Genomic DNA, 25,666 nt, shown 5'->3' with positions numbered 1-25,666 from the left:
ACTGAGCTGGTTACTGAGCTGGTAACATGTTAACAAAGTTAACATTGTGATATTGGGGAATGTGGCTTTTGTGTAACCGTTCTAAGCAATGAGTTCACCAAAGTATGAAGCAATATTGCTTTCAAATACTATTTTACTGCCATTTTCTTTACGTTTTGCTCTTACAATCTTTCTACTTCTGTGACATACGTTCAGTATATCACCTATATTAACTGTTCTGCATGAAATAAGATGCATAAATACATCGATAATAAATCAACGATGCGAATGAGGATTATTATTATATTTGCTCTACTTTTAATCTGTCTTGATTAGACACTTATTGCCGCCGAATATCGAAAACGTCACGAGCCTTCCATTCATTCATAATACGTCAGAGTCATCCCCTTTGAGTCAGCCGCTGCTTATTTTTAGATAGAGACTTCCCATAGTGCGACAATCTCCAGGAAAGACCCTACCTCTGTACAACTCCGTTGCAACCAATTTCGAATCGCTTTTTGAGTTGTTTGTTTCATGAACCCTTTCGGCAATGAAAACGCTAATACGTTTTTTTAAATGGGACAAGACAAACTGGTAATCAGTTGCAATATAATAGGTAGTTTCCCTGGTATTGTTTGGCTCGTGTGCTCTTGTTTAACGTGTACACTGCTAATAGATAAGCTTGTTGAGCAGAAAGCAATCAGTCAGTGGGCAATTAATTTCAGTCTCACCTGAAAAAGAGATATATTCAGAACTAATAAAATGAAAATTCATAATGTATGTAGCCTAGTTAAAATTAATTCACCAGAACATTGTGTGTATGAGTATGTGTGTGATCATTGCCTAACAAATTTCAAAATGTCCATTCAAGAATTATATACACTAGTTTCAAAATACTGAATAAGGTCAAAGAAAAAAGGAAAAAAATGAGCCAGAACCGATGTCACTGTAGTGAACCCTCGTGACGTAAGAGCGGTTAGGTGTCTGTTTGAATTGCCTGAAGAATTTCGGTCTGTCTTATCAATGTGTGTTTCTATGCGTATGTTGCGTGTCCTTCAGTCCTGTCTCTCGTTTCTATTTTTATCATCGCAGGTTAGCTACTTTCCAGACTGTAAAGCTCAGAATTGCTGCTGTCTGTGCAGCTAGCTAGCTACACATATAGCACACGCTTACACTCGCGCCAGCGTCCAAGCTAGCTAGTAGTAGATCTGATCTAATACAAAACTCTATATGCACGAAATGGAATGCAGAGTATTATCAATTCAGAGTCATGTTGTCAGGGGATACGTTGGTAATAAATCGGCATCGTTTCCTTTGCAGGTAAGAACATACGTTATGGGTTGCATGTCATTTCCAAGCATAAATCTTTTTCTTTTTTTTAAACAAGATTTACAGGAGCGGCAAATTATCTTTGCAAACATGTATGAGTGTCGGTCGGTACTGGCTAGCAAGCTAAAGGTCACATGGTAAAATATCGTCTCAGCTATCACATAGTAATGCATGTGTAAATTAACATATCCTTAATAGTTTGACATTTGATATCAATGTGTCACGGGCAGTGTGTTGGTATATTACTTTAGTAAGCTAACCAAAATGTATTTCGTGTCATTGCGATTGTCTGTGGGGGTGTATGCCTGCGATGATAATCGTTATCATCATGATGTAGTTAGCAAGTAGACCATGTGATTGGAAACGATTGCCTTTGGCTAGCCAGCGATGGCGAGTAGCTAACAGGTAGCTGGATAGCTGGTCATTTGGCTATATATAAAAAGTTAACCCCCGGTTGTCTCTTGAATTAGAGAGTGACGGTCTCACTGCATTTACATTTGTATGTGTGACTAGGCGAGCAATGCAGACCCGCTTATCAAGCTGCATCTTGTCGGCTCATTAGCTCGCTAGCTACCCGTTACTTGACTGAGCATCTTTCGCCGAGTTTGGCTGACGAGCATTCGAAGTAGACAATAATTAACCGTAGCTTTCAAATATCACCATCATCATCATTTTCATCTTCGTCATAAATAGCGTATGTCTAACTTATAGGCGATGAGTGCCTCAAAGCAGATGGCTGAAAATAGCAATGTTAATAATACAGTCAAGGTTAGGATATTTTCAAAAATGACAGGAAGAAGGTTGTCTGGCTTAAAAGCGTATGCAAGAGCGCGTAATTGCAGTTTATGTCTGCTGTATTTATTTGATTTAGATATCAAATTGCGTTAGATATCATGTGCTCTGACTGTCACACACAGCAGCCGAAGTACTGGAAAATAAGAAAGAGGGAGGCGGGTAGCTAGTTTTGAGCAATAATCCGGTTGGGATGCTGCCTGAATGCTTGTCTAAATGGCTGATTATTTGCTAGACCTGACGTCACAACCCGGAGTGTGTGTGTGCGTGCGTGCGTGTGTGTTGGGGGTGGCTGAGCACATTGAAGATTCTGCTCGTTTGTGACTCCCGTAAGAACTGTTGTTGATGGAAGCGCTACTAATTCTGTCACCTGTCAGTCAAACAAGCTGGTCTGCATTTTGTACTCTTTTTATTTACATAAGCTTAAAATGAGGCATCTTGCCCTATTTCGTTTGGAAACCAAAACTGCATTTGAAATCGGTTAGATTATGTTTAAATCCCCACCCAGCAGTTTACAGGTGTTATAAATTATGAAGTTATTGAAAATGTGTAAGATAGCTGATATTTCCTTTCCACTCTTGAGCTGGGACTAGTGATGAAAGACAAGATTCACGAACACTGAGGTGGAGTTACTGTGAACTGTAACTCATTGGCTTGTTTCAACAAATCAAACATTTTTGCTCTGCACAGTATTACGCAATGATTGGTTTGAATCACAGGTAGCATATACCAGCTTTGTCCCTTTTTGGTTTGGTGAAACATCATTCTCCCATTGTTGTAACTAGGTTAGCAGTAGCCAGAGCCAGTGCTGATTGATGTGGTAATTTCTCAGTGCCCACCCACCAGAGACAACTGCCTGGCCTTTGCCCGCAGTCTTGGCACAGGTGCTGATAGTGGCAGCTCTGTAGTCACTTTGCCAGCACCAGTAATGCCAGTGTGTTGAGGTGTCTATTTTGTCATCTAAATTGCAAAAACAAAAAAACAAATAACAAAATTGTTGAGCAAGCCTGTTTCCATTTGAACAGTGGGAAAGGGGGTTCCAGATGAGTACAGGCAACAGGAGTCGAAGCTTGAGTATTGTGTTGCCAGGCAGAAAGTTTGCAACAAAAAATTTGATGGCAGAATGCACTACATTACATTACAGGAATTTAGCAGGCACTTTTATCCAGAGTGACTTATACAACATTTTACTTAGCATTTACATTTATACAGCTGGATATATACTGAAGCAAGCTGGTTAAGTACCTTGCTCAAGGTAGTAGTACTTGGGGTTATTTGGAGGCGAAACCATGCTTACTGCCAGACTTACTTTTTTCTGATAAACACAAACTGAATTGCTTAGTTTCTTTTTTGAATAACCCCATAAAGAAATATAAAATTTATCTCACTTCATCATTAATTGTCTATAAATTGGGTCAGAGAAAATGGCCACCTTTGGTGACACTTTTTGGTTGCCCTGGACAGCAGTAAACAGCTTGACCCTGCCGGTCTACTCAGACGTGTGCTCTCTCTGCTTTCTGACCCTCTCCTCCTTCGTGTCCTTCTCTCACACAGGTGCTGGGGTTTGAGGTGGACTCCATCAATTCGGTGCAGTTCTCCAATCATACGGGTAGGTGGGACTAGGGCTGTCTCTGCAGTACATATCCATTATACATTTTGACTGATGCTACCAAATACTATAAAGTAGCATCCTTATTTCCGTCGCCTGATTTCCAGAGCATGGATAGGTGAAAGCAACAGGAGCCTCAGCTCGTCAAACGGTAGTCACCCCAGATCAGTTAAATGATAAATGGCGAAGGGAGGTAGGATGCTACTTCAGTGTTCGGACTGAGAACTCTGATGATGTCACTGTAATGAGCTGTCGTTTAGTGATGACTCGTTTTTTGAGCTCTCTCTGACAGCGATTGGCTCTGTATGTATCAGATTGCTCAGGGTTGTGCTTGAGGCGGTACTAGTGCATGTTGAGGTCGTGCCCTCATACGTGCCACTGTTCTGCCGGTTCATCATGAGGAACCGTAAAAGGAAGTCGGCAGTGTGGTACAGCTGGTGGTTTTGGTTGTTTTCAGTGGATAAACAATTTTTTCTGGCAGCTGAAAGAGGGGTCACAATTTTTTCAATAACCGTCAATTCTTTAGTCAATTCTTTATTTAACATTCCTGTGACACATTGAGGGTGGGACCCTCATTTTCTGTGGTGCCGAGGTACAGTGAAACCAAAAGATTTTGATGAAATAAGAGAAAAAATAATACCGAGCATCAGTTCAAATAGTTACAATTCAAATTTACAAGATTCAAGATCAAAGATCTAACATTTTTCAGTGTTACAAAGGAATATAGTTTCAGTATTTTTGCAGTTAATAATGCAGTTCAGTAAGCCTTTTTTCATGAACGTGAAGAGCGTCACAGAGTGAAACTGCAGGGACCACACAGGTAAATAAGCCTGCTGGCTGTCTTGTGTTTCTATCCTCAACAATTTTAAAAGGATTTCTGTCTGCTTTGCAGTCTTATGAAATCTCGTTTTAAATTGTCAAATAAATTCATTAATTCATTCATTTATTCAAACATGAATTATGTTCCCCTTGTGGTTTATTAGAGGTCATGTAACCTTATGCTCATGTGTGCACCAATTATGTCACAGCTGTGTGAATTTGAAGTAGGTCTTGAGTGTGCCAACACAATGCAGTTTGGTTCCTCTTGAGTCTTGGCTGCAATTCATGGTGGTGGAGATGTTGGGTAGTTTAGTTTGCAGGTGGCACAGATGTGTATAGGTAAGAGGTTAACAGCATGTTTGAATTGTTAAATACATGCATTCAAACAAATGCCCACGTCTGCTATCATAGTAGTGATGCGTGGACCTTCCAGATCCGCTGGAAAGTTCATAGTTGAGCGCAGGGGCACCCAGGCAGAGAGGATTTATCTCTGTTTGTCCTGTCTTCTGTAGTGATCATGTGCCTGCTGCAGCTGCGCAGGAAGCGTGACCCCTCTGCGACCACCACGCAGCTCAACTGGCGAACCAGCGACGGGCTCGCAAATAACGTTGGGCTTTTCAAATTTGAGAGAAAAAGAAAGCAAAAAGGACAGGGCGCAGCGCGGTTTAAGGAAAATGAGCTGTAGCTCGATACCCTTGAGCGGCGGACAGCCGAGCGTTCCGCGCCGCAGGCCTGGAAGCGCGCGGAATCCCGAAGGTCTGGTTCCAGAAGCGTCTGCGCTGCCTCGCAGTGCTCGACAGACGACTGCGCAGTGTGGGAGCCACGTGACCTCGCTCCCGTAGGGAAGCTGCTGCTGGCTGACGGGAGCCATGGGAGGAGGTGTCAGACTGTAGTAATATTACTCCATCTGTGCGGCGTACTGTCAGAGAGGGAATAAAACATTTGTCTCATCCTGTCTCTGGCTCCCACGGCGTCCGCTCTGCTCCTTTAATACATTCTATTTTTACTGTCATGTGTTTTTGTGGTATTTATAGGTTTATTTCGGCCTTCCCACTGTTTATCGTTATTTCACTGCAGCACACCCAACGGTGGTGCTGACTGTTGTATGACCTGCAATGTGCAAAGGATTTTTTTATCATAATTATTATTATTGTTGTTGGAAAAGGGGGCTAATGAGAAGTTGGACTTGTTTACTGATGATCTGGCTTCGGTTTTATTCACGTTTGCTGACATGGCTGTCAGATTACAAATGAGCTTCATTAGCTAAGTAACTTCATACAGTAACTTACGTATGTATTCCATTAAAATGATATCTCTTGGTTCAATTATGAATTTCAAGGTGCTTTATCGGCATGAAATTACACTGTGTGTGTGTGCATGCATGTGTTTGTGTGTGTGTAATGTTATTATGCCCTCGTTCTCTGTCCCAATTTGTCCTTGAGCAGGGCCACTTTGGGCCACTTTTGTGCTCGCCCTAAATCCGTTTGATTCTTGTTTAAAACAATCCTCCATGGATCTTTTTACGATTTTGAGGTTGGCAGGGCAGGGGCAGAGGTTTAAGAGCACTTCTCAGTTTATTGATACGTGTTTAGGAAGGAGGATGAGATGAGGAGGAGCTTCCGTGGAAACCGAGGTGCTGTGTGTTTGTCTTGTGCTGAGGGATTTTCATTCCGTGATGTGTTGGCTTAACAACAGAGTTTCATTTTACTGCTTATACTTTATATTATACAAATGCACATGTTAATGTGTTGTTCTCATTTATTTATCCTTACACATTTCAGTATTCTGGTCTGAGCTTATGTGACTGAGCCTGAACAGGTGTGAACTGTTGTGAGGTACATTGAGTTTGTGCTGACTGGTTTAAAAAAAAACAGCTTGGTGTGATACCGCCTGAATATTTAATTCAGAAAATCAAAATGGAAGGGGGGTTGGGGGATGTGCTGGTGCGTGGGGGGGGGGGGGAGTAAATGATTGTCAGGGTCGGGGACAGGCGACAGCCCGTGCTCGTGGTGGAGACTTGTTGGGCTGGTAAATTCACGAAATGAGATTTCTATTTTAGGTGAGTCCCCATCCACTGCCGCCCCACAATCTGTTTCTGTGCTGTATTTTGCATTTGCTTGAGGCGCTGAGCGCCTACGTAGCTCGGCTGTTTCCTGAAGTGTGACGGTGACACACCTCATATTTCAGAAAGCGCTGAGTAGAAATGGAAGGAGAGAGGACGGAGAGAGAGAGAGGGAGCAGGAAAGCTATTGAAATAGCAAGGCACTGGACGGGGTCCCTGTCCCTGCCTGGAATCATGTCCTCTCCCTTTCTTCAGTCCTCCATCATTTCGCTGATCTAAAGTGACAGCTGATTGATTAGTTTGTATTTCCGCCGTATTTACCTGTCCATGCTCTGTGGATCGGGTGAAGGTAGGAAAGATATGACTTGGGAATTTTCCCTGGCAGTGGGAGACAGGCCCTCACACCGATACCCTCCCTCCCTGGGTGGGCCTACAACCTTGTGGGCACCAACCTGAGGGGCTACTAGCCACAGCTGGCACTGGCACGGCCAGGTTTTCTTATCACAGGGTGCATCCACTCTCTAGAAAACAAATAAACACCGTCCGTGCTGCTTGAGTTATATTAACGAGCGTGTTAAATGCCTGTTATTTAGTTCCGTAGTGCAGAAGATTATTTATTAGAACATAAATCTCATTTAAATATCTCTGTATTTGTTTGAATATATCTTTGGTTTGCACTGTGTCTCATTACACTGATTGAGTGGCCTATACGTTTAAACTGTAGTCTCTAACTATAGCTATGAATTTCCTGTCCCTTTATTATTAAATTAATATTTAGTCTATTATATGGTGGGGAGGTTTATTTTTATGAGATACTATGAAACATGATGCTGTGCTGTGGTGTTTATTTGCAGTATCAATGATGTCCTCATTTCATTTTCATTGCGATTAGCGTCGCAGTGTTGAGGAATTACAAAACTGAAGTTTAAATGAGCTTGCTTCATTGAACTCGGGGGCTGATGGGGGGGGAAAAAGAATGAAGAGAGGAATGAAAGAGTGAAAGGATGTAGGAGGAGAGGGAGGGAAGGAGGAGATCCCACAGCTGCTGATCTCTCCATATCTGTTTCCCTCCTGTCTCCCATGCCAAAATGCAGTCATGGCCTCTTCTCCTCAAATGATTTATGCATTTTTTCTCCTGAAATGACTGCCCCTTTTTTAATACCGAAGGGTGAATTAAAAACCGCATTCCGCATAAATTTCTTTTTTCTGAGCTAATCCAGCCTTCTCTGCCCCGTGAGCAGTTAATTAAAAATTGTTAAATTTAGATGCCACTAATCTCATTTCTCACTCAGTTTGGATCTGCTGGGCGTGTTGGGTTTGTGAGAACTGCTTGGTTAATGTGTGCTGGTGGTCGGAGCTTAGATGGTTCTATATTATTAATGGTGTAAGTGAACAATTTCCCTACCCCAGTGCTGCATACCTTTAGACTTAACTTTAACTGTGCCAAAGTGACGATGGCTGCTTGACATCAGCACAGGTGGACAGTCCAGGTTGGGCATTATGTTTGGGGTCCTCTCTAGTGTATACAAACACACATACACATACACACACACACACACACACACACACACACAGCTGGAGGGCAGACTGATTAAACTTCTGCATCTGACAAGTTGTCCCCGTTCTTTTGTTCAGTTTTCATGTGCAGTGACATTTGAGTGCTCAAGCTATTTTAGTCAGCTAGTCTTACTGCTTGGAAGAGTTTCCTGGTTAAACAGACTCTGCATCACCCGCCCCATCTCCCTGCTGGCTACAGGTAGGCAGGCTCACGGCCACAGCGATCTCACATGCAAGGTCTCTGGGTCTCTGCACCAAAAATTCCACCTCCAACAAATATAATTGTACATTCCTACACTAGCTGCTCTGTTTCTCAACTTCTATATGAATACTTGGTGCTGAGAACTGGCCATGTTGTACTGCGTTGAACTTATGATGAATTTATGAATTTTGCCATAGCTGTAGTTATTAGTTAACTGAATTTAGTAAATATGAATTAGTATTTCATAATTTGAAATTGTATATAAAGTTTTTAAATTTAATTTGATTGCATTTCATTGTTTGACTTTGAATTTCTATGTATGGTTTTAAAACTGAATGCTGTGGTTTGAATCTGAATTTCAAAAAATTTAACTTGGATGGATCCCATTGAAATTCCATTTTTTCTGTGTTCAGTTTCACTTCAGTTAAAAGCTGAGTTTGAAACGTGCCAGTTTATTCAACATTTCAACTCTCAAAATGCCATGATTTCAAATTTGGCTCTCCTAAAGCTTTCAGTTTGTGAACATCGCAATATCATCAGTCTGATGGAGTGCATCACTCTGTTGTCATTGGCCATTCCTCATTGCCAACAATCTGTCAGACTCCGCAAACTACATCCGCTGTGTAATATTGCGATTACATAATTAAACGTTATTGAAATTTAGTACAGTCATACTCATGTTAGCAAATATAAAACAGTCTATTAGAGCTACGGTATTGATTGTTTTGCTACTAGACAGACCACTATATGCTACGTACGCTAGGCTAACGTAATGTGGACTTTCACAATTTCAATACACTTTGTAGGGAAGGGGGAACTCATGTCAACTGCCACTTGTCATGCATATCCCACCTGGTGATGCACAGAAGCCATTTTGCACCAGAATACTTGCCACGCATCAGCTAAAATGGAGAGTGTGGAATTATTAAGCCTGTTCAACTTGGGGGTAGAGATGGTGGCCATATTGAGAAAGCAGATTTAATACCCTGCATTAATAACCTGTTCTTTTAAAAAAGTTTTATAAGATCTTCACTGACTGAGTTAGGACCGTAGTTTTATATGTTCACCGCAGGACAGAGTCTGTTACATCGTGTCCTTGTCACAGCACTGGGGCAATGCATTTCCTGCTGGAGCCGGTGGGAATACAGGCCTATAAACATCACTTACTCTAACAATATTGCTTTCCCAGGAGGCCTTCCTTCTATATACCTAAGCACTGCAAACCTAGCCCTGCTTAGCGTCAGCAGGAAGTTTAGCTGGGCGGATGGAAAGCCCCTCCTGTGTGTCTGTCTGTCTGTCTGTCTGTCATGGGCATGGACAAATTTGGGTAAAATAATTGGCTTTGAGTCTAGGAGGGAAACATTGCTATTAAAACTAGGTGCTTCACACACACACACATTCTCTCTCTCCCTCTTTCCCCCCTCTCTTTCCCCCTCTCTCGCTCTCCCTCTCTCTCTCTCTCTCTCTAACCCAATTGCTGTTTTCTCAGCCGATGCCTTTTTAATCAGGACCGCTTACTTCCCCCTCGATTTTTCTTCGGCAATTACAGCCTTGTGCTGGACATTTTCACTGGAGCATTTCAGATGAAGTGCCTTTCTCAAAGGTTACAAAAGCGGAGCCCCACCAGGGGACTGAGCCCGCTCCCTAACCGCTAAAGCCGCCCTCTGCGCGTGCGCGGGCGGGGCAGTGACTGCGCCTCCGTCCCCTGTGCCACTGGAGCCGTGGAGGGTCTGCAGTGGATTGGCCAGCTCTCCCAAAAACGACAGGGGGTGACGGAGGAGAGGAAAGGTCATTTAGACTCTGGTCTCATCCACATTCCCTGCGTTAGCATCTCTCCTCCCCTCCTTTATCGTCTCAGTGATCTGGAGCGATGACCGTTGAGTTTGACTGGCTGACACTTGTATTGCATTCACCTGTCCTTGTGCTGTCGTCCAGCTGAAGGAAGAAAGGACGTGACTAGAGTTTTCTGGCACAGCTCAAGGGCTTTCATACTCAGTCCTGAGACTCACCGGTGGCTTAATGTTTTTTTTGTTGCACCCATTCTATAGAATAATTAAGGTTGTGTTTTTTAAATTGTTCCGTAAAACTCATTTTAACACAATGTAGGTTCAGCTCGTTGCCATTTGCTTTTTCTTATTTATTCTCTGGAACCAGGTGTCCAATAGGGCCGTCAGAACAATTTCAGAATTCAAACATTGTGTTTGTATGTAAAAAAAAAAAAAAAATTAGTCCCAGTGTTCGAAAGACAGGTCAAAACGACATACATTTCCAATGCTCTTTATATGAGTATGCTTAGTGAAAATTTTGAGGTAAAGCTGCGGGTTTGTGTGTGTGTGTGTGTGTTCATGCGTGCGCAAGTCAGTTTGAGAAGCGTAGTACGAGGCTGTATTTTCTATGTTCTAGTAAAAACAGCCCTCAGCTCAATGGTGGTGGAAGCTCTCTATTTCTCCCTCGCTCTCCCTCCCTTAGTCACTCTCGTTCTTTCTCTCTCTCTTTGGTTCAGTGGTGCTCACTCTCTCAGTGCCTCTCTCTTTCACTTTCTCTCTATCTCTATGCGCATATGTATGCGGTGTGTGTGGATTGGGGGGGGGGGGGGGTCTGAAAAGCCCTTGGAAGATGAGAGTCATTTTAGATTTGCAGCAGCTGAATGTGATGACGACAGAGGCTATGCTTATCACAAAGATTTCCCATTCACACACACACACACACGCACGCACACGCACAGAATGATGACAGAGACAATCTCTTAAGCCTGCACGTGTTCACAAACACAAAGGCACACACGCACACACACACACACACACACACGCACACATTCAGGAGGCGGGTGACTCTTCATAGTTCTCTTGGCCCTCCGGCCTCCTTCTGTCGTGTTCCTAAGCAACGGGTGCCATACCATGTGATTGGCTGGATGACTCACCTGGATTGTGATGTCACGCTTCCAGCGGCAACGTCAACAGCCACTGATGGAATGGTGGTGCCCCTCCAGCCACACAGATAAAGTTGTTTCTCCTCTGCGGGGGGGGGGGGTTGACGCGAATGGGTGGGGGCTGACGGCACCCCTTTCCCCTCCCCCTATTTGGGTGATCCTGTCACTATGGCTGGGGGCTTCTGCGGGCCTTCTGGATCTCTGCAGCTCAGCAGCTGAGAGCGCCCTGCGTGTCCTCTTATGTTGTCTTTCTGGCCATTGTCCTTGTAGGGGCAATACTGCCTTTTCTTGGTTTCTTTGTATAAGCTTTTTTCTTTTTTTCTTTTGATGAATTAGGTGTTTACTTTAAGCAAGGTGCTTTGAATCGATAGCGGATCTGTGTTTGATCTCACCGGGCACAGTAATTCTCTATTTTAATTCCTCGCAGACAGAAATACATTTGTTGGAAGCTTGCATGTGACCTGCAGGAAGATGCGTTTAAAGGCGTTTGTTCTGCATGGTTTCTTTAACGTTGTGCCCCTAAACGAAGCCGGGGACGGCTGCCTGTCAATCGCAATCAGTTCAGCTGAACCCGGTCACCATTTGCATTTGTGTGACCGTGATCTAAATTGACTACCATCACTAGCTAATTTCTCACGACCGCGCCCACTACGCTGCATTTCCTTCACAGAGAGCGAGGCGTTGTCCACCTGCTGTCTGTCATAACACCTTTTGGGTGGGCTGCAGCAGTCCAGACCGAGTCTTGGTTACCAAGTCAGGGTCCGCCCACAGCTTGCACCGGTACTTGGGATTGGGGACTCGGGTCGTGTGGGTGGGTAGGATGCGGGGTGACACTGATAGTAGAGCGATACCGTGAATCACAAGCTTTCCTGGTAGCTGTGATTATAACTGTTACTGGATCTGATGCTGGTTAATGGTGATTAGTCATCGCCTGATGCGTAATCATATTGTTTGTATGGATATGCTATTATTTTTGAACGACCACGTGACTGGAATACCCGTAATCTGGAAAGTAAGATTGATGAAACACGACTACCAGTCACTCTGTGTGTGGGTGTGTGCATGTGTGCGTGAGTGTTTGAGGTTTTATGTAACCTGTTTGAATGTTTTCGAGAATGTGTGTGTTTGTGTGTGCGTGTGAGACAGAATAGGAGCATGTTTTTCCATTTTGTGTTTGTGTACATATGTGCATCTATGTGTGAGTCTTAAACCTATGAGTTATTAAGCTGTCAGATATACGTTTTTACATTTGAAACACCGTTTTAAATATTTTCTCTACTGTGAACTTTTTCTGAAACTGTTTCTTCTGTACATCTGTGTCTGGAAGGTTCCAGCTGGAACTGTAGATATACTGTCCTTGGCCATACTTCTTTATGAACATGTATAACTAGTCGAAACTCTTTTTTTTTTTTACTGAAACAGAGGGAGACAGTGATTTTTTGGGGGGTAGAGGGCTATTTCACTTTGGTTTAATGTAAGTAATTTTGTGGAGCCTTCTCCATTGTATTCACATGGCACGAATACTGGGAACATCTGCTGTCCCTGTTGACCGTTAGCAGCATCGCCGTCCCTCCCGGTTGGCCGGCTCCCAATTCACTCCCATTCATTTTCAGGACCTCGCCGAAATTAGTAGTTTTAAAGCACGTCTAACTACGGAGGGTAATAGATTGATAACAGGGAGTACCAAGGTCGAAGGTCTCTGTTTTTTTAATATCTGGTGTATTTTCGAAGTTTTATTACAAAAGATTAAATATTTAAAAAGATCTGCTAAAAAAAAACAGACCTTTTGAAATAGCCTTTAAACACCCACAGCTTGAATGCCTGTTATTCTTGGTGGAAAGAATCTTTGGCTGCGCTCCCCCACTGACCTCTGACATCTGACCTCTGACCTGTCCTGCCTGTGTTCTAGGTTACGCCCACTGGAAGGGCCAGGTACTGACAGCAGACGAGCTGCACGTTCTCTATGAGGGAATCAAGCTGAATAATGTCAACCACTACGACTACGTGCTGACAGGTGAGTCCCCTGCGCTCCAAATTCTCCTTCCTGTCACTTGGTCGAGTCCTTTTAGTGAAGGTGTGAGATCCCACAGGCTTCATGTTTGGGATTCCCCAGACATCGCTGTTGAGAAGGAGGGAAACATTGAAACTAGGTGCACTCATATTCAACTCAGGCTGGGGGTTGTGACATCAGAGGTGTTTGATTACAGCCTGAAAATAAATCCTCTCCTTGATCCTGTGGTATGCACTGACTTACTTACTAGTGAAATGCATCATGGGTAAATCATTTTTTGGCAGATTAACGTTAGCATATCAGGATTTCTCATGCTGGTAGACAAGCCTTCAAAGTCCTCTCATTTTGCAAAATAAAAGGTTTTAGAACTACAGGCTTTTATAGAGAACTTAGAAGTGCTTTACTGTTTTGATGAAAGGTTCCACATTTATCTAGAAAACCTTTATGTCCATATTTTATATAATCAGTGGGCTGGGTCAGTATTCACACTATTCAGATTTCTGCGGTTTGTATTTGAGTTGCTGAGACCGCTTTCATTTTCATTTTATATTGCTTTATTGATTGTCTAAATGTCTGGTATAGCCTAGCTTGCAGTTTTTGTGGGTCCCAGAATTAGGGTGAATTGGACCTTGAAAAGGCTTGAAAGGCCCCAGATTTTGTGGCGTAGGTAAGTTTGGAAACTCTTAAAATATACAGTCGCTGTCTGACCTTCTTCATGCTCCTTGAAGGCCATGGAGCCTGGAGAAGGTGAAAAGACTGAAATATTCCAGCTATCTCATCAGGAATTTGCTCAGGTAATAGAATAATTTTGCAGTTCAGTAGAACCTCAGAGATACAAATACCTTGAGCGTGGAGGTCGTTTGGAACTGTGAAATGCAACTCTGAAAGTGATGCTAAAATACACCATTGAAAAAAATGTGAGTCCTTTGTTGATTGGAATCCCTGAATCACTATGGCCTTATCTATAAATATAGAATACGGTCATTTTGCAGCTATAAACATTCAAAAGTCTAATTGGTTGTGCCATTTAGAAAACGCAAATAACATATTCTATTTTTTAGACATGCCCCTTGCCCCCGTATATTATTGAGTTTTTAATCAATGGAAAGTGGGACTCGTTTCCATTTACGCTCACGTTTTTTGCATCAGTGACAATAAGGAGCTTGGTAATGCTAAACTGTGAACGGTCCTTCTGGACCGATACACATTCTGCTGACCGGCCTGTCTGTGGCTTGTATGACTTGTGTATCTGAGGTTCTGCTGTAGCACCGTGCTCTTCTTCTCTGATTTAGGCATAATGCTAAGATTAGGCTACCTTTGACGGGCAGCACCTACAACGAAGTGGTGTGCAGCCAAGGGCCCACGCAGTCTGAAGGGCCAGCCGCACCGGGACAGATAAGAGCGACAGGGGGGGGTGCGGCTGCGCGGTGTGACGGTTTGGGAACGGTGCTCATGAACCTGGGCGGCGGTGGAGCGTTGGCACGGCAACCTTGAGCGCAGGCGCTTAACCTGAACCGCTGCCGTAAAAATATCCAGATGCGGAAGCTGGGCCAGGTAAGCGCCGCTAGATACGGCGTCTGCTAAACGCCTAATTGTAACGTAACGAGACGATGCGGAGAGGCGCATCGAGCGGATCCCGGCGCGGCGCGCCGTAAATCAAGGTCGAGCGAGCCTTTTCACCGGTCGTCGGCCGCGATTGACGCCGGAGTCGCCGCCCTCTGGGCTTGGCGTTTGGGCTCGAGCGGCTCAGAGGCGGTTTGTATGCGGCCGGTAACCTCCACGCCGCCGCCCATTAGCATTCTGTCCCGCGCCTGTCCCGAAGTTCTCCCAGTCCTCCCGGACGGAGGCGGCGGCGGCGGCGGCGGCCGGTTAGGCGGGCGATAATGATGAAATGTAAAATGGCTGGTTCGACGCGGGTCCTGCGGGAGGGCGGCGATTGAGGGGACGGAGCCCGTTTCGCCCGCTTTGTTTTATTCGGATTGACGCTTTCGGGACCTTTCGGTCACGCGGTGCGTGCGTCTGGGCGGAGAGGGGGGGGGGGGGGGGGAACGCTCCCTGATAGATTACGTCTCCTTCGATGTCACCTTGAGAATGACAGCGTGACACGCGGTAAAAAGAGGGGGGGAGAGAGAGAGAGAGAGAGAGAGAGAGTGGAGAAAGTCGGGCGAAAGGGACAATGAGCAAAGAGAAAAAGAATGAATCTCTTTAAAAGAAGGAAGCGTGAGACAGGACAGTGTGAGACGAGAAGAGGGGAAAGTGAGGTAAAAAGGGAAGAGATGTGAAAAATTGGAGAGAGTGAAGAGATGGATGAAAGGAATTAAAGATGGTCGAACGGGGAATGGAAGAAAGAGAGAGAAAGCGAGAAAGAGAGGGATAGTTTAAGCTGCATTGCTAATGTTTTCGCTCCTTTTCTATCCCCATTTCTCCCTTTTTTCCACTTTGTCCTTTCCTGTTCCCTCTCCTTCTTTCCCTCTCTGTCCCCTGCCTCCCCTCCCCGCCTCTCTGCCTACTGTAATCTGCCTCTCACCATGCTAACTGAGCGACCAATCAGAAATGACATATCTCTGAAACCTCCCGCCTACAGTCGCACAGTTCCCTTTGAAGCAGCTGGGGAGGCAGAGCCAGTTTAACTCACGAGTGACAGTTTTGTCCACTAATCACAGTCCTCAGGACAAAAACCTTTGGGGTCCAGAATGCATTGCCTTTTTTTTTGGCAGAGGGGGGGTGTGGAGGCGGGTGGGGATTTTTAAAGAAGGCAGTACTCCAGTCCTGCAGATGCAGTGATCCGGATTTAAAGACCATTAACCATACAGAACCAGACCCAGACCCATTTGTACCTGCACATTGCTCAGTTCCGTTTACGTCAAAGTGCAGGAGTTACTAGCCTGTACTTATACTACAGCTATCACTACTAGCCTACATCTTGCTGTTACTTGCTATTCCTCTTGCACTAAAACTACTACAGCTGATACTACTATTAGTACTGCTGCTAAATGGATGCTGTGTAGTAGCAGTATCACTGGTAGCTGTAGTGGTGGGCATAGTGACAGCTCTGTTATTTCCACGGCAATGGGCAGGGGTTGTTAGCCTTGAGCCTACGGCTAATAGAACTACAACTGTTGCTACTACAACTCCTAGCACACCTATAACTGCTTATACTAATACTAGTAGTGCTGCTGCTTTACCTCCATGTATTGAATCCATCCAGTTGCAGGTGGTCTTATCCATGGTGAATTACAACACAAATCACGGGATTGCATTCAAATAGGCTAATAAGGACTACAGCCATGGAAGGAGAGGATGATTAATAATATTCAGAGAGAGTTATTGACACTGTGACAGTGCTGTAGTGTCAGTGACAGTGTTGTAGTGAGTGCTGCTACTGCTACTAATGCAACAACCACTCCTGCTGCAACTGCTTTTAATTCCGTAAATACAACTACTACTGCTACCATTCTTTTACTAATACTACTGTACTGCTAATAATGCAATTACTTTAATACTTGTTCTCCCCACCACTGGGCCTACTTGTGTCATTATTAATGATAATTACGGGAATATAATGTGCTTCTTAATAGCTATATAAAGACTGCATTCATTGTTTTTATTGAGGTTGTATCAGGGGTTATTAATATCAGTATAATGTTCGTATAATGGGTCTGTTAATGTAGATGCCCTGTTGTTATATTAATGTTGGAATAATTGGATAATAATGATACAACGGATATATTTAAAACTGTATGCTAATTTAGAAAATCTGTCAGGTGTTGCCTCCGGATGGAACATTAAGATGTTCAGCAACGAAATCGACGCAGTCACAATGGCACGTGGCGGAGTTTGTAGGGCAGCCGACTTTCGAGCCATATACCCATTCCCCCCACACAGCTGGGGGCTCGATCCCCTGCACAGCACTCTCTCAGTCTCTTTCCCTCTGTCTGAATAAAGTTTTAAAAACATACGAAAGGAGGGTGGGTTGTCCTCTCCCCTTTAAAAAAAAACGAATAAACGAATTCAGCGCAGGGCTGTTCGGTTGACGCAGAGCTCGGAACCGGCCCACACACCTGCACGCGCTCACTCTCTCATTTACACACACACGCGCGCTCATGCGGATATGCGCGCACGCACACGCACCCACACACGCACACGCACGCGCACACGCACACAAACATTAATTGTTATACGCGATAAGGAACCGCGTCGTCAGCAGCGCGGGTGGAATTTTCTCCCGCCGCCCTTATCGCCATTCTTCGCCGTGGCACCTGTGCGGAGTCAGCACTGCAGGGCTGTGAGGGACAGGTACGCTACAAAGGACCCAGCACCCTCTCCCTCTCGCTCTCCTTCTCCCTCCCCCTCCCCCTCCGCCCGCCCGCGCTCCCGACTGACGCGCTGGGGCCTCTGACTCAGTGCGGGAAGCAGGATGTGAGAAGGTACGAGTGTGCGAGCGCGTATGACCGTAATGACCGGAACAGCAGGCCGTTTAGCCCGTCTGGCCTCCTCGTTTACCTGTGATCCAGGAGGGATCCAGCACTGCATCCAGCCTGGACTTGAACACCTCCATGTTCTCTGCCTCTACTCTACTGCATGACCTGGCAGACTGCTCCAGGCATCGATAGCTCTCTGTGTAGAAAAATACTCTTCGTATCATGCAAATACAGTGCCTTCAGAAAGTTTTAACCTCCACGTTAACTATTTCCTGTTTTGGTGTGTTGCAAAGTCATACCAACATATATTTAAATTGATTATTTTTCTATTCCCAAAAAAAGAAACTGTAACATCAAAATGAAATGAAGTATTTAGATTTTGTCTGAATTAGGTTAAGGACTTAATTGATAAATGTTAGGGTTGCTTTTCAACAGGAGAGACTGGGAAGCTGGTTGGCATCAGAGGCAAGATGGATGAGCTAAATACAGGGTAATCCTTGAGTCGGTTGAGTGAGTTTCAGTCTGGAGATCTGCATTTAGGCCAGAGATTGATTACCCAACAGGCTAATCGCCCAAAGCGGCAGCAAAAACTGTAAAAGAACGGCTAAAACAAGAAGGGTCAGCAGTCTGGAATGGCCCAGACTTAAATTCTGTTGAAAGTCTGTGGTCTGGAAATTGGTGTCCACTGAGGCTCCTCATCTAACTTAGCAGAGTTGGAGAAACTTGGCACGGATGTCGGATGTCAGAATGGGCAAAAATTAGCATCGTAAATGTTTTATTTTGTTGCTGAATGGAAAAAAATTAAGATGAATTGTAATTTAAGGTGTAAAAGGACAAAATGTTCCTGTTACAGGAGTTTGAGGGGGCGAATACTTTCTGAAGGCACTGTCGGTATGTGCAGTGCGGTGTCGTTCGGCTGGTCTTCCGTGCGTCCTGCTCCTGTTCAGTTTCCAGAATACGCGCGTCCGTGCGGCGCCGTCATGCGCCGTTAGCGTAATGGGAGGAGAAAACCCCCCCGAGAGCTCTCGGCCGCTGTCAGGACGCTCTCGCGGCGTCTCTGCGCTGTCACACTCCGTTAGCGGCTCCTCGGAGCGCCGGGGACTCCGAGATGGCGTGCCTCCTGGCAGCAGCCTCCGCAGATGACTGGGCCGGACTCTCCTGCCGAACGCGCCCCGCCGACCGCCGCGGACCGCCAGCTCGTCGGGTCCCAGGGGTCCTCCGGATGTCCTCTGGTCCTCACAGCTGCGGGCACCTAGTCGGCCAGTAGAGGGCGTTTACCCCGAAAGAAGCCCTCACTACGGGAAATTTTGCACCGCTCTCCAGGGCTGCTGGTTAGAGTCAACACTGGCGCAGTCAGGATTCGGTACCAGACCCCGGGTTGCGCTGAAACCCTAAGGCTTGACGGGATGAGCCACCCGGCATCCCACAGCTGGAGCTCTAACGTGGGGTGAAAGCACGTATGGAGTCATTCGTTCTCTTTGAAACACAAAGGCAGCCACCTAGCCTGCCAGGCTTACGTTTTTTTTGTTCCAAGCCAGGCAAAAGCAGTTCAGTCAAGAGTGAAAATCCTGGCCAGTTTTGTGGCATAGCAATTGCTTTCTGACCAATCGCATCAGACTCGGGTCTCGAGTGAAGACAGCGATTCAAACCAGTTCCAGCTAACTATGCAGGGAAGTAGTTGACTAGCTAGAGGAGGCATGGATTCACCACATCACCGCCCTGTGAACAAAACCTGTCCAGTGTCTATATTGAGACCTCCTGGTACGCCAGTTGCTGCTGCAGTAAGTTCTCTTCCCAGAAGGTGAAATGAGAGCGCCGTGCGGTCCGACCGACCGTCCGGTCCGCCCGGCTCGACCGCAAGACTTGTGAAGGCGGGAACGTCAGACCTCTGGCCTCTTCCCGCACCTGTTGTCACCGAGAACGAAGAATTGACGAATGGCCCATTCCCGGGCCGGTCGATCCTCAGGATTGACCGTCGAGAAGCAGGGGAATCGATTACGCGGCAACAAAAGCCTGAATCGGCGTAATAAATAACGGCGCTCCTGCCCCGTCTTTTTGCGCGGCGTTCTGTCACCCTTTCATTCAGCCATCTGCTGTCAGCCTCCCCTCGGCTGGGCTCCGGGTTCCAGGTTTTAACGCGAGGTAACAGGGCTGGGTGAGTGGCGGGCTGAACGGATGAGCTCACACTGCCCTCAAGAGGATTTTTACCCAAACTGTCTCCTTCAATCTTAATTTCAGCCATGTTTTGGCTGACTGCCCTTTCCCTTTCTTCTGAATCTGAAAAGAATCAATTGCTTTAATTACTCACAAGGAGGAATGGACTCTGAGATTGACTCCGTATTGGATTTTCGGTGCAGGCCATAAGTATTTGGACAGTGACCCAGATTTTTGCTGTTTTGGCTCAGTACTCTAGTGCATTTGAAATGAAACGGCGATGACGAGGTTGAAGCGAAGACTGTCGGCTTTAACGTGAGGGTATTGCTTTCCATATCAGGTGAACCGTGTAAGAAATTCAGCCCTTTTTATACATAGTTCCCTCATCCTTCATAGTTCCCCCAAAACAACAAAAAATTGTGTCACTGTCCAAATACTTAGGGACTGCACTATTTATACTTCAGTGTTTCATTGTTGTTTTTACCCACAATCCTTTTCTTTTCCACAGGGTACACCAGAGACACGTCCTTCCTGGAGATGGTGGTGGACATCGTGCAGGAGCTGAAGAGGGCGAACCCTAACCTTGTGTACGGTGGGTCCCTGTCATGTCCTTTTGCAGTTTAACCTCTAGACCTTTAAGCGTATATGTACAACATTGTTATTGGATCTTTCCTTTATGCTTGACACAAGTTTTTTTTTTTTCTATTTTGAACACCATGAATATCGACCCATCCTAATGATTTTCCTTTCATATCTCTGCTTGGCCTGGAGGTGATTTATGAGAGGGAGTGAGTTTGCAGCATTAACTCTATTTTTCTTTCAGGAGGCCTTGCTGATTTTTTTTTAAAAAAATGCATTTTTATCACTTTCATTGACGGCAACATCTCCTGACTCAGGTCTGGCTCCGGGCTCAGGCTTTTAAAACAGCCTGCCTCAGTTCGGTCTACATCATGTCTGTCCGTTTCGGTCCATCGGTGGGAGGGAGGGAGAGAGGGAGAGAGAGAGGGAGGGAGGGAGGGAGGATGCGTTTTGAGTCCAGGCCATTTATTACCCTGCTGGAGCGCTTGGTTATTTGATGGTGGTGCAGAGGGATCTTTGAAAGACTGAACTTGGATGGAGAAACCCCTGTGCTGTGAATCGGGGTTCTGTGGCGCTTCCCTCTCTGGCCTCCGTGGGGCAGTAGCGCTGGCTGACAGGGGTGCCTTGGCTTCCTTAGTGCCTCTTTCTTCCTCTCCCCCTCTGACTCTTGCTGCCATCATCCCTGCGTTTTCTCTCTTTCACTCTGTTTCTCTCATCTTTTTCCTCGTCCTCTGATTTTTCCCCGCATTCTTCCTCCCTCTCGTCTCTCGACTGTCTTTCTTTCCTTTTCACTCTTTACCCTCTTTCCTTGCTCTCGCACCTTTTCCCTCTTCCCTCCTTCCTTCTCTCCCTCTTCCTCTCCCTCTCTCTTTCCCTTTCTCTACCTGGCCTTAGATGTCGCTTCTTTAACTGGGGGTGTCCCTGCAAGCCATTCTGGGATATCGAGGGTGGCATTTGGGAGGACCAGTGCAGAGGGTGAGAGAGCCCTTCCTGTGCTCAAGGTCACTGCTGTCGTCGTCCCCCCCCCCCCCCCCCCCCGTATGGCTGCTGGAGCGGGAAATGGCCCCCGTCAGCCACGCAGAGCGGAGGGAGCGCGCTCATGAATGAGACGCGTTATCGCCTCCGCCGCTGACGTCAGGCGCCTCTCAAACGCGCTGCGGGGGGGGGGAGGCGTGACCAGTGGGGGACGTTCAGCCAGACGGACTCTGTTCTCTCATTCTGCTGCTCTCACTCCTGCCCCATTCGCGTGTCTCCAGACAGGAGGCCCTGTGCACCTCCTCCTTCTGATGTGTTTGTTTGTTTCTCGTGTGGGAGAGAATGAGAGGCAGAGAGAGAGAGCGATAAGGAGGTGTTTTTCTTTATTAAATGAAAAAATTAGATATTGTGAAAACTCTTTCTGTTTTCTGTGTTTTATGACGTGCATGAGTACTTGTATTTTTTTCTTCGTTGACTATTTCATATCTTATGAATTTGAATGATATCTGTCTAATTGTCTGGTTGTAAAGAGACAATAGCAGTTTGCCATTTAGTAATTAATTAGCCATTTAGAAAGGTATGCTTGTGTGTGTATGTGTGTGTGTGAGTCTTCGTGTGTGCCTGTGTATGCCTGTGCGTGTATGTGTCTTTGTGTGCGTGTATGTGTGTGAGAGTCTTTTGTGTACGCGTGTGCGTTGAATTGAGTGCTCAGTGTGTTCTGTCCTTTTCCTCCGCAGTGTGTGACCCGGTGCTGGGGGATCATGGCTCTATGGTGAGTGTGAGGTTTTATTTGCTTTCTCTCACCTTCTCTCCATGTGTTCCTTTCTCATTTTCTCTCTCTTCCTGTCTCCCTCGGCCCCACTGAGAGCTGCAGGGTCAAATGGTTTTCATTGTTACTCAGCACTTAATTGATCAATTAAAGCAGTTGTTTACACTGCTATCTCATTTCGTCTGATTTCTTGGGTCTGAACTGCTTGCTAATTTAATGCGAAAACAAAATCTAGCAGACCAGTGCTTTATCCCCTCCATCTCCCTCTCAATTTCTCTTCTCCCTCCTTCTCTGCATTCCTCTATTCTGTCTGTATTGATTTGAAACGTTTTGTTATGTATTCTGAAGCAGAAACTCTGTCGTACCTTCTGTAAATGCACACCCACACACATATGCAAACACAAATGCACAACATTTCCTCCCCTATTGCAGTATATATCCCGGTATGTGTATTATAGTGCGTGGTTCTGTGTGAGGCAGATAGCTGTGGGCTCTCACGCTGTGGTGGAGGGGTACTTACCTGCTCATTTACTTGCCTTACCTGTGCTGTAGCACACCGAGCCGTTACTGTGGTAGAAAGCTGTCACCCAGCCCTGCGCCGTCTGAGGATGAAAGGGCGCAGCGAGATCTTCTCTCTCAGCCAATCCGGGATTAATTAACGCCCGCTGTGATGTTGCACTTTGCGTAAGAAGAGGGATTTGTAGAATGCGGGGGCAGTTGGTGATGTCACAGCCTGTTATTTCACTGAGGCAGATTATACGCAGAGTCTCCCTCCCTCCTGTGAGGAGCGTGGGGAACGCAAAGTGATTCAAGTGTGTCTGGGAAGGGGAATTGTGTTGTATTTTTAGTTGATGTGATCGTTTTGATTACTGATTGTGCGGGCTTGATTATTGTGCCCTCCCCCATCCCATTTGTGTTTGCAGTATGTTCCAGAAAACCTCCATCCTGTCTACAAGAACAAGGTGGTCCCTGTGGCTGACATTATCACACCCAACCAGTTTGAGGCAGAGTGAGTTATCGGGCTGCTCGTATGTCTGTGAATGTCAGAAGTGGCACTTATGTGTCTGTGAATGCTACAGAAATGCCGTTTTGTATGTCTGTGAATGCAACAGAAGCACTGGGTGTATGGGGAGTAATTCTGTTTGTACCGCAGGCTGCTAACAGGGAAGAATGTCAGCACAGAGAAGGATGCAGTGGAGGTGAGTCTAGTGGAGGTGTACATATACAATATATCTCATCTGTACTGTACTGTACCTCACACTGTACTTACACTACTTCACATCTACACTACTGAATGTGTGTATACACTACATCACATCTACACTACTGAATGTGTGTATATACTACACACATTTACACTATATGTGCATATACACTACTCACATCTACACTGTGTGTATACACTACACACATCTACTCTATATGTGTGTATACACTACACACATCTACACTATATGTGCATATGCACTACACACATCAACACTATACAGTATGTGTGTATACACTACACCACATGTACACTATACTTTTGTATACACCACATCTATATGCACTACAGGATGCCAAATCTACACTAAACTGCAGCTACATATTTACCTCACCCCATCTCCACTGTACTATGCTGCATCAGCACATGCACTACATCATACCTGCACCTAGACTGCAGCGCGAGCCGGTTTGCAAGTGCTCGATTCCCAGCAGAAATACACATGTGTTTGTCCCTGTCTCACCTGTGCAGGTGATGGACCTGCTCCACAACATGGGCCCTGACACGGTGGTCATGACCAGCTCTGACCTGCCCTCCCGGCTGGGGGACCGCTTTCTGGTGGCCCTGGGTAGTCAAAGGACAGGTAAGACCAATGTTCCATACTCCTGTGCGCGTATGTGTATGTGTGTGTTTGTGTGCATTTGTGTGTGTGTGTGTGTGCGTGTGTGTGTGTGTGTGTGTGTCTCTCTCTCTCTGTGAGTGTGTGTGTGTGTTTGTGTGTAATGATTGTGTGTGTTTGTGTGTAATGATCTGTGAGTGAGACTGTGTATGGCCATTAAGTCTATTTATTTGTGTGTATGACTGTGTGTGTGTGTGTGTGTGTGTTCCTGTCCCCTCCAGTGAAGCCGGATGGAACCAGGTCGACCCAGCGGATCCGGATGGAGATCCCCAAGGTGGATGCGGTTTTTGTGGGGACAGGAGACCTGTTCGCTGCCATGATGCTGGCCTGGACTCACTACCACCCCAATGACCTCAAGGTCAGGAAAACTAACCCACCAGCAAACGCAACCCAAGACCAACCCAGAACCTTACCCCAATCCAGAAATAACCTGCTGCTCCTTACAGAGATACAGGCACTAGAAGTGTCATTGGCACGTAGTTTTCAACTGTAGGATTCATTTTCAAATTTGAATGCCCTTCATTTAATCATAGTAACAAATGCATAGTTGATTATTACATTATGCGTGCACACACACATACACATGCATGCTCACCTACCCAAAAACCAGAATTTTTGAACCCAGAATTATTGGGGAGCAAAGATATCATAAGTAAATCTCTCAATTCAATTCAATTCAGTTCAATTCAATTCAATTCAATTCAATTCAATTCAATTCAATTCAATTCAATTCAATTCAATTTCAGTTTCTCTCTCTCTCTTTCTCTCACTCTCTCTCCCTCCTCTCCTCTCCATTCTCCTCCCCTATGCAGTAGTATTGTCAGTCATAGAAATATCTTGGAATATGCTTCTGTTTTAACCTGGATGGTCCTGTCTCTCTCTCATTTCAGTCAGCCTGTGAGAAGACCTTCTCCGTCATGCATCATGTTATACAGAGGACTATCTCCTATGCTCATGGTAAGATGCAAGAGCCTGTGTGTGTTTACACGTGTGTGACATTGCTGGTGTGTGTGCGCGTGTGCATGTATGTGATTTTTGTCTCATATCCCCAAACGTTCTTCACCACATTTCTTCCTCCTGATTTAGTGCTTAATTGTAATTGTAGGCGTGCTCCACTGTATTCCGAAACAAAACACATGATAGTCATTGGTGTTCTGTGATCTTCACAATCTCCTTTCCTCTCTCCCTCTAACTCCCCTTCCTTCCCCTCTTTTTTGCACTTTTTCCTTCTCCCTTTCTTTTCCCCTCCCTTCTTTCTCTCTCCATTCTCAATCCTCCTTTCCCCCTTCTGCCCATTCCTCTCGTTCCTTCCTTCCTTCCCCTGTCTCATTCCTTCTGTTTCTCCTCTTTCCCTCCTACTCCATCTCTTCCTCTCTCTTTTCTCCGTCCCGCCTCCCTCTCTTCTCCTGCCTCGCTCTCTCCCTCCTCCTCTTCCTCTCAGACATGGCTGGTCCGGGTCGAAGGCCCAACCCGGCGCAGTTGGAGCTGCGTATGATTCAGAGCAAAGCAGACATTGAGGACCCGGCCATCGTGGTGGAGGCCACTGTGCTATAGAGCACCACCCCCCCCCACCCCACCCCGCCCCACCTCCTC

General features: G+C 45.7%; 1 protein-coding gene across 1 annotated transcript; it reads left to right on the top strand.

Annotated features, from left to right (window-relative positions):
- Positions 1 to 949: 949 nt before the first annotated feature.
- On the top strand, positions 950 to 25,666 carry LOC118224326 (pyridoxal kinase-like). Its single transcript, XM_035411747.1, has 11 exons — positions 950 to 1,299; positions 3,655 to 3,709; positions 13,188 to 13,292; positions 20,373 to 20,456; positions 22,156 to 22,190; positions 23,111 to 23,196; positions 23,341 to 23,386; positions 23,926 to 24,037; positions 24,295 to 24,431; positions 24,964 to 25,030; positions 25,515 to 25,666. The coding sequence occupies exons 1-11, from the start codon at positions 1,210 to 1,212 to the stop codon at positions 25,625 to 25,627; spliced, it is 930 nt and encodes a 309-aa protein (XP_035267638.1). The 5' UTR covers positions 950 to 1,209; the 3' UTR covers positions 25,628 to 25,666.

The sequence above is a fragment of the Anguilla anguilla genome, chromosome 3 (assembly GCF_013347855.1).
Source record: "Anguilla anguilla isolate fAngAng1 chromosome 3, fAngAng1.pri, whole genome shotgun sequence".
NCBI lineage: Eukaryota > Metazoa > Chordata > Actinopteri > Anguilliformes > Anguillidae > Anguilla > Anguilla anguilla.
This window is presented reverse-complemented; position numbering and strand designations above follow the sequence as displayed.

Excerpts from the sequence above, each read along its gene's own strand:
- LOC118224326 (XM_035411747.1), top strand. The coding sequence starts at position 1,210 with ATGCACGAAATGGAATGCAGAGTATTATCAATTCAGAGTCATGTTGTC. Across the intron at positions 23,387-23,925 it reads CAGAGAAGGATGCAGTGGAG|GTGATGGACCTGCTCCACAA; the intron begins GTGAGTCTAGTG and ends TCACCTGTGCAG. Across the intron at positions 25,031-25,514 it reads GACTATCTCCTATGCTCATG|ACATGGCTGGTCCGGGTCGA; the intron begins GTAAGATGCAAG and ends TCTTCCTCTCAG.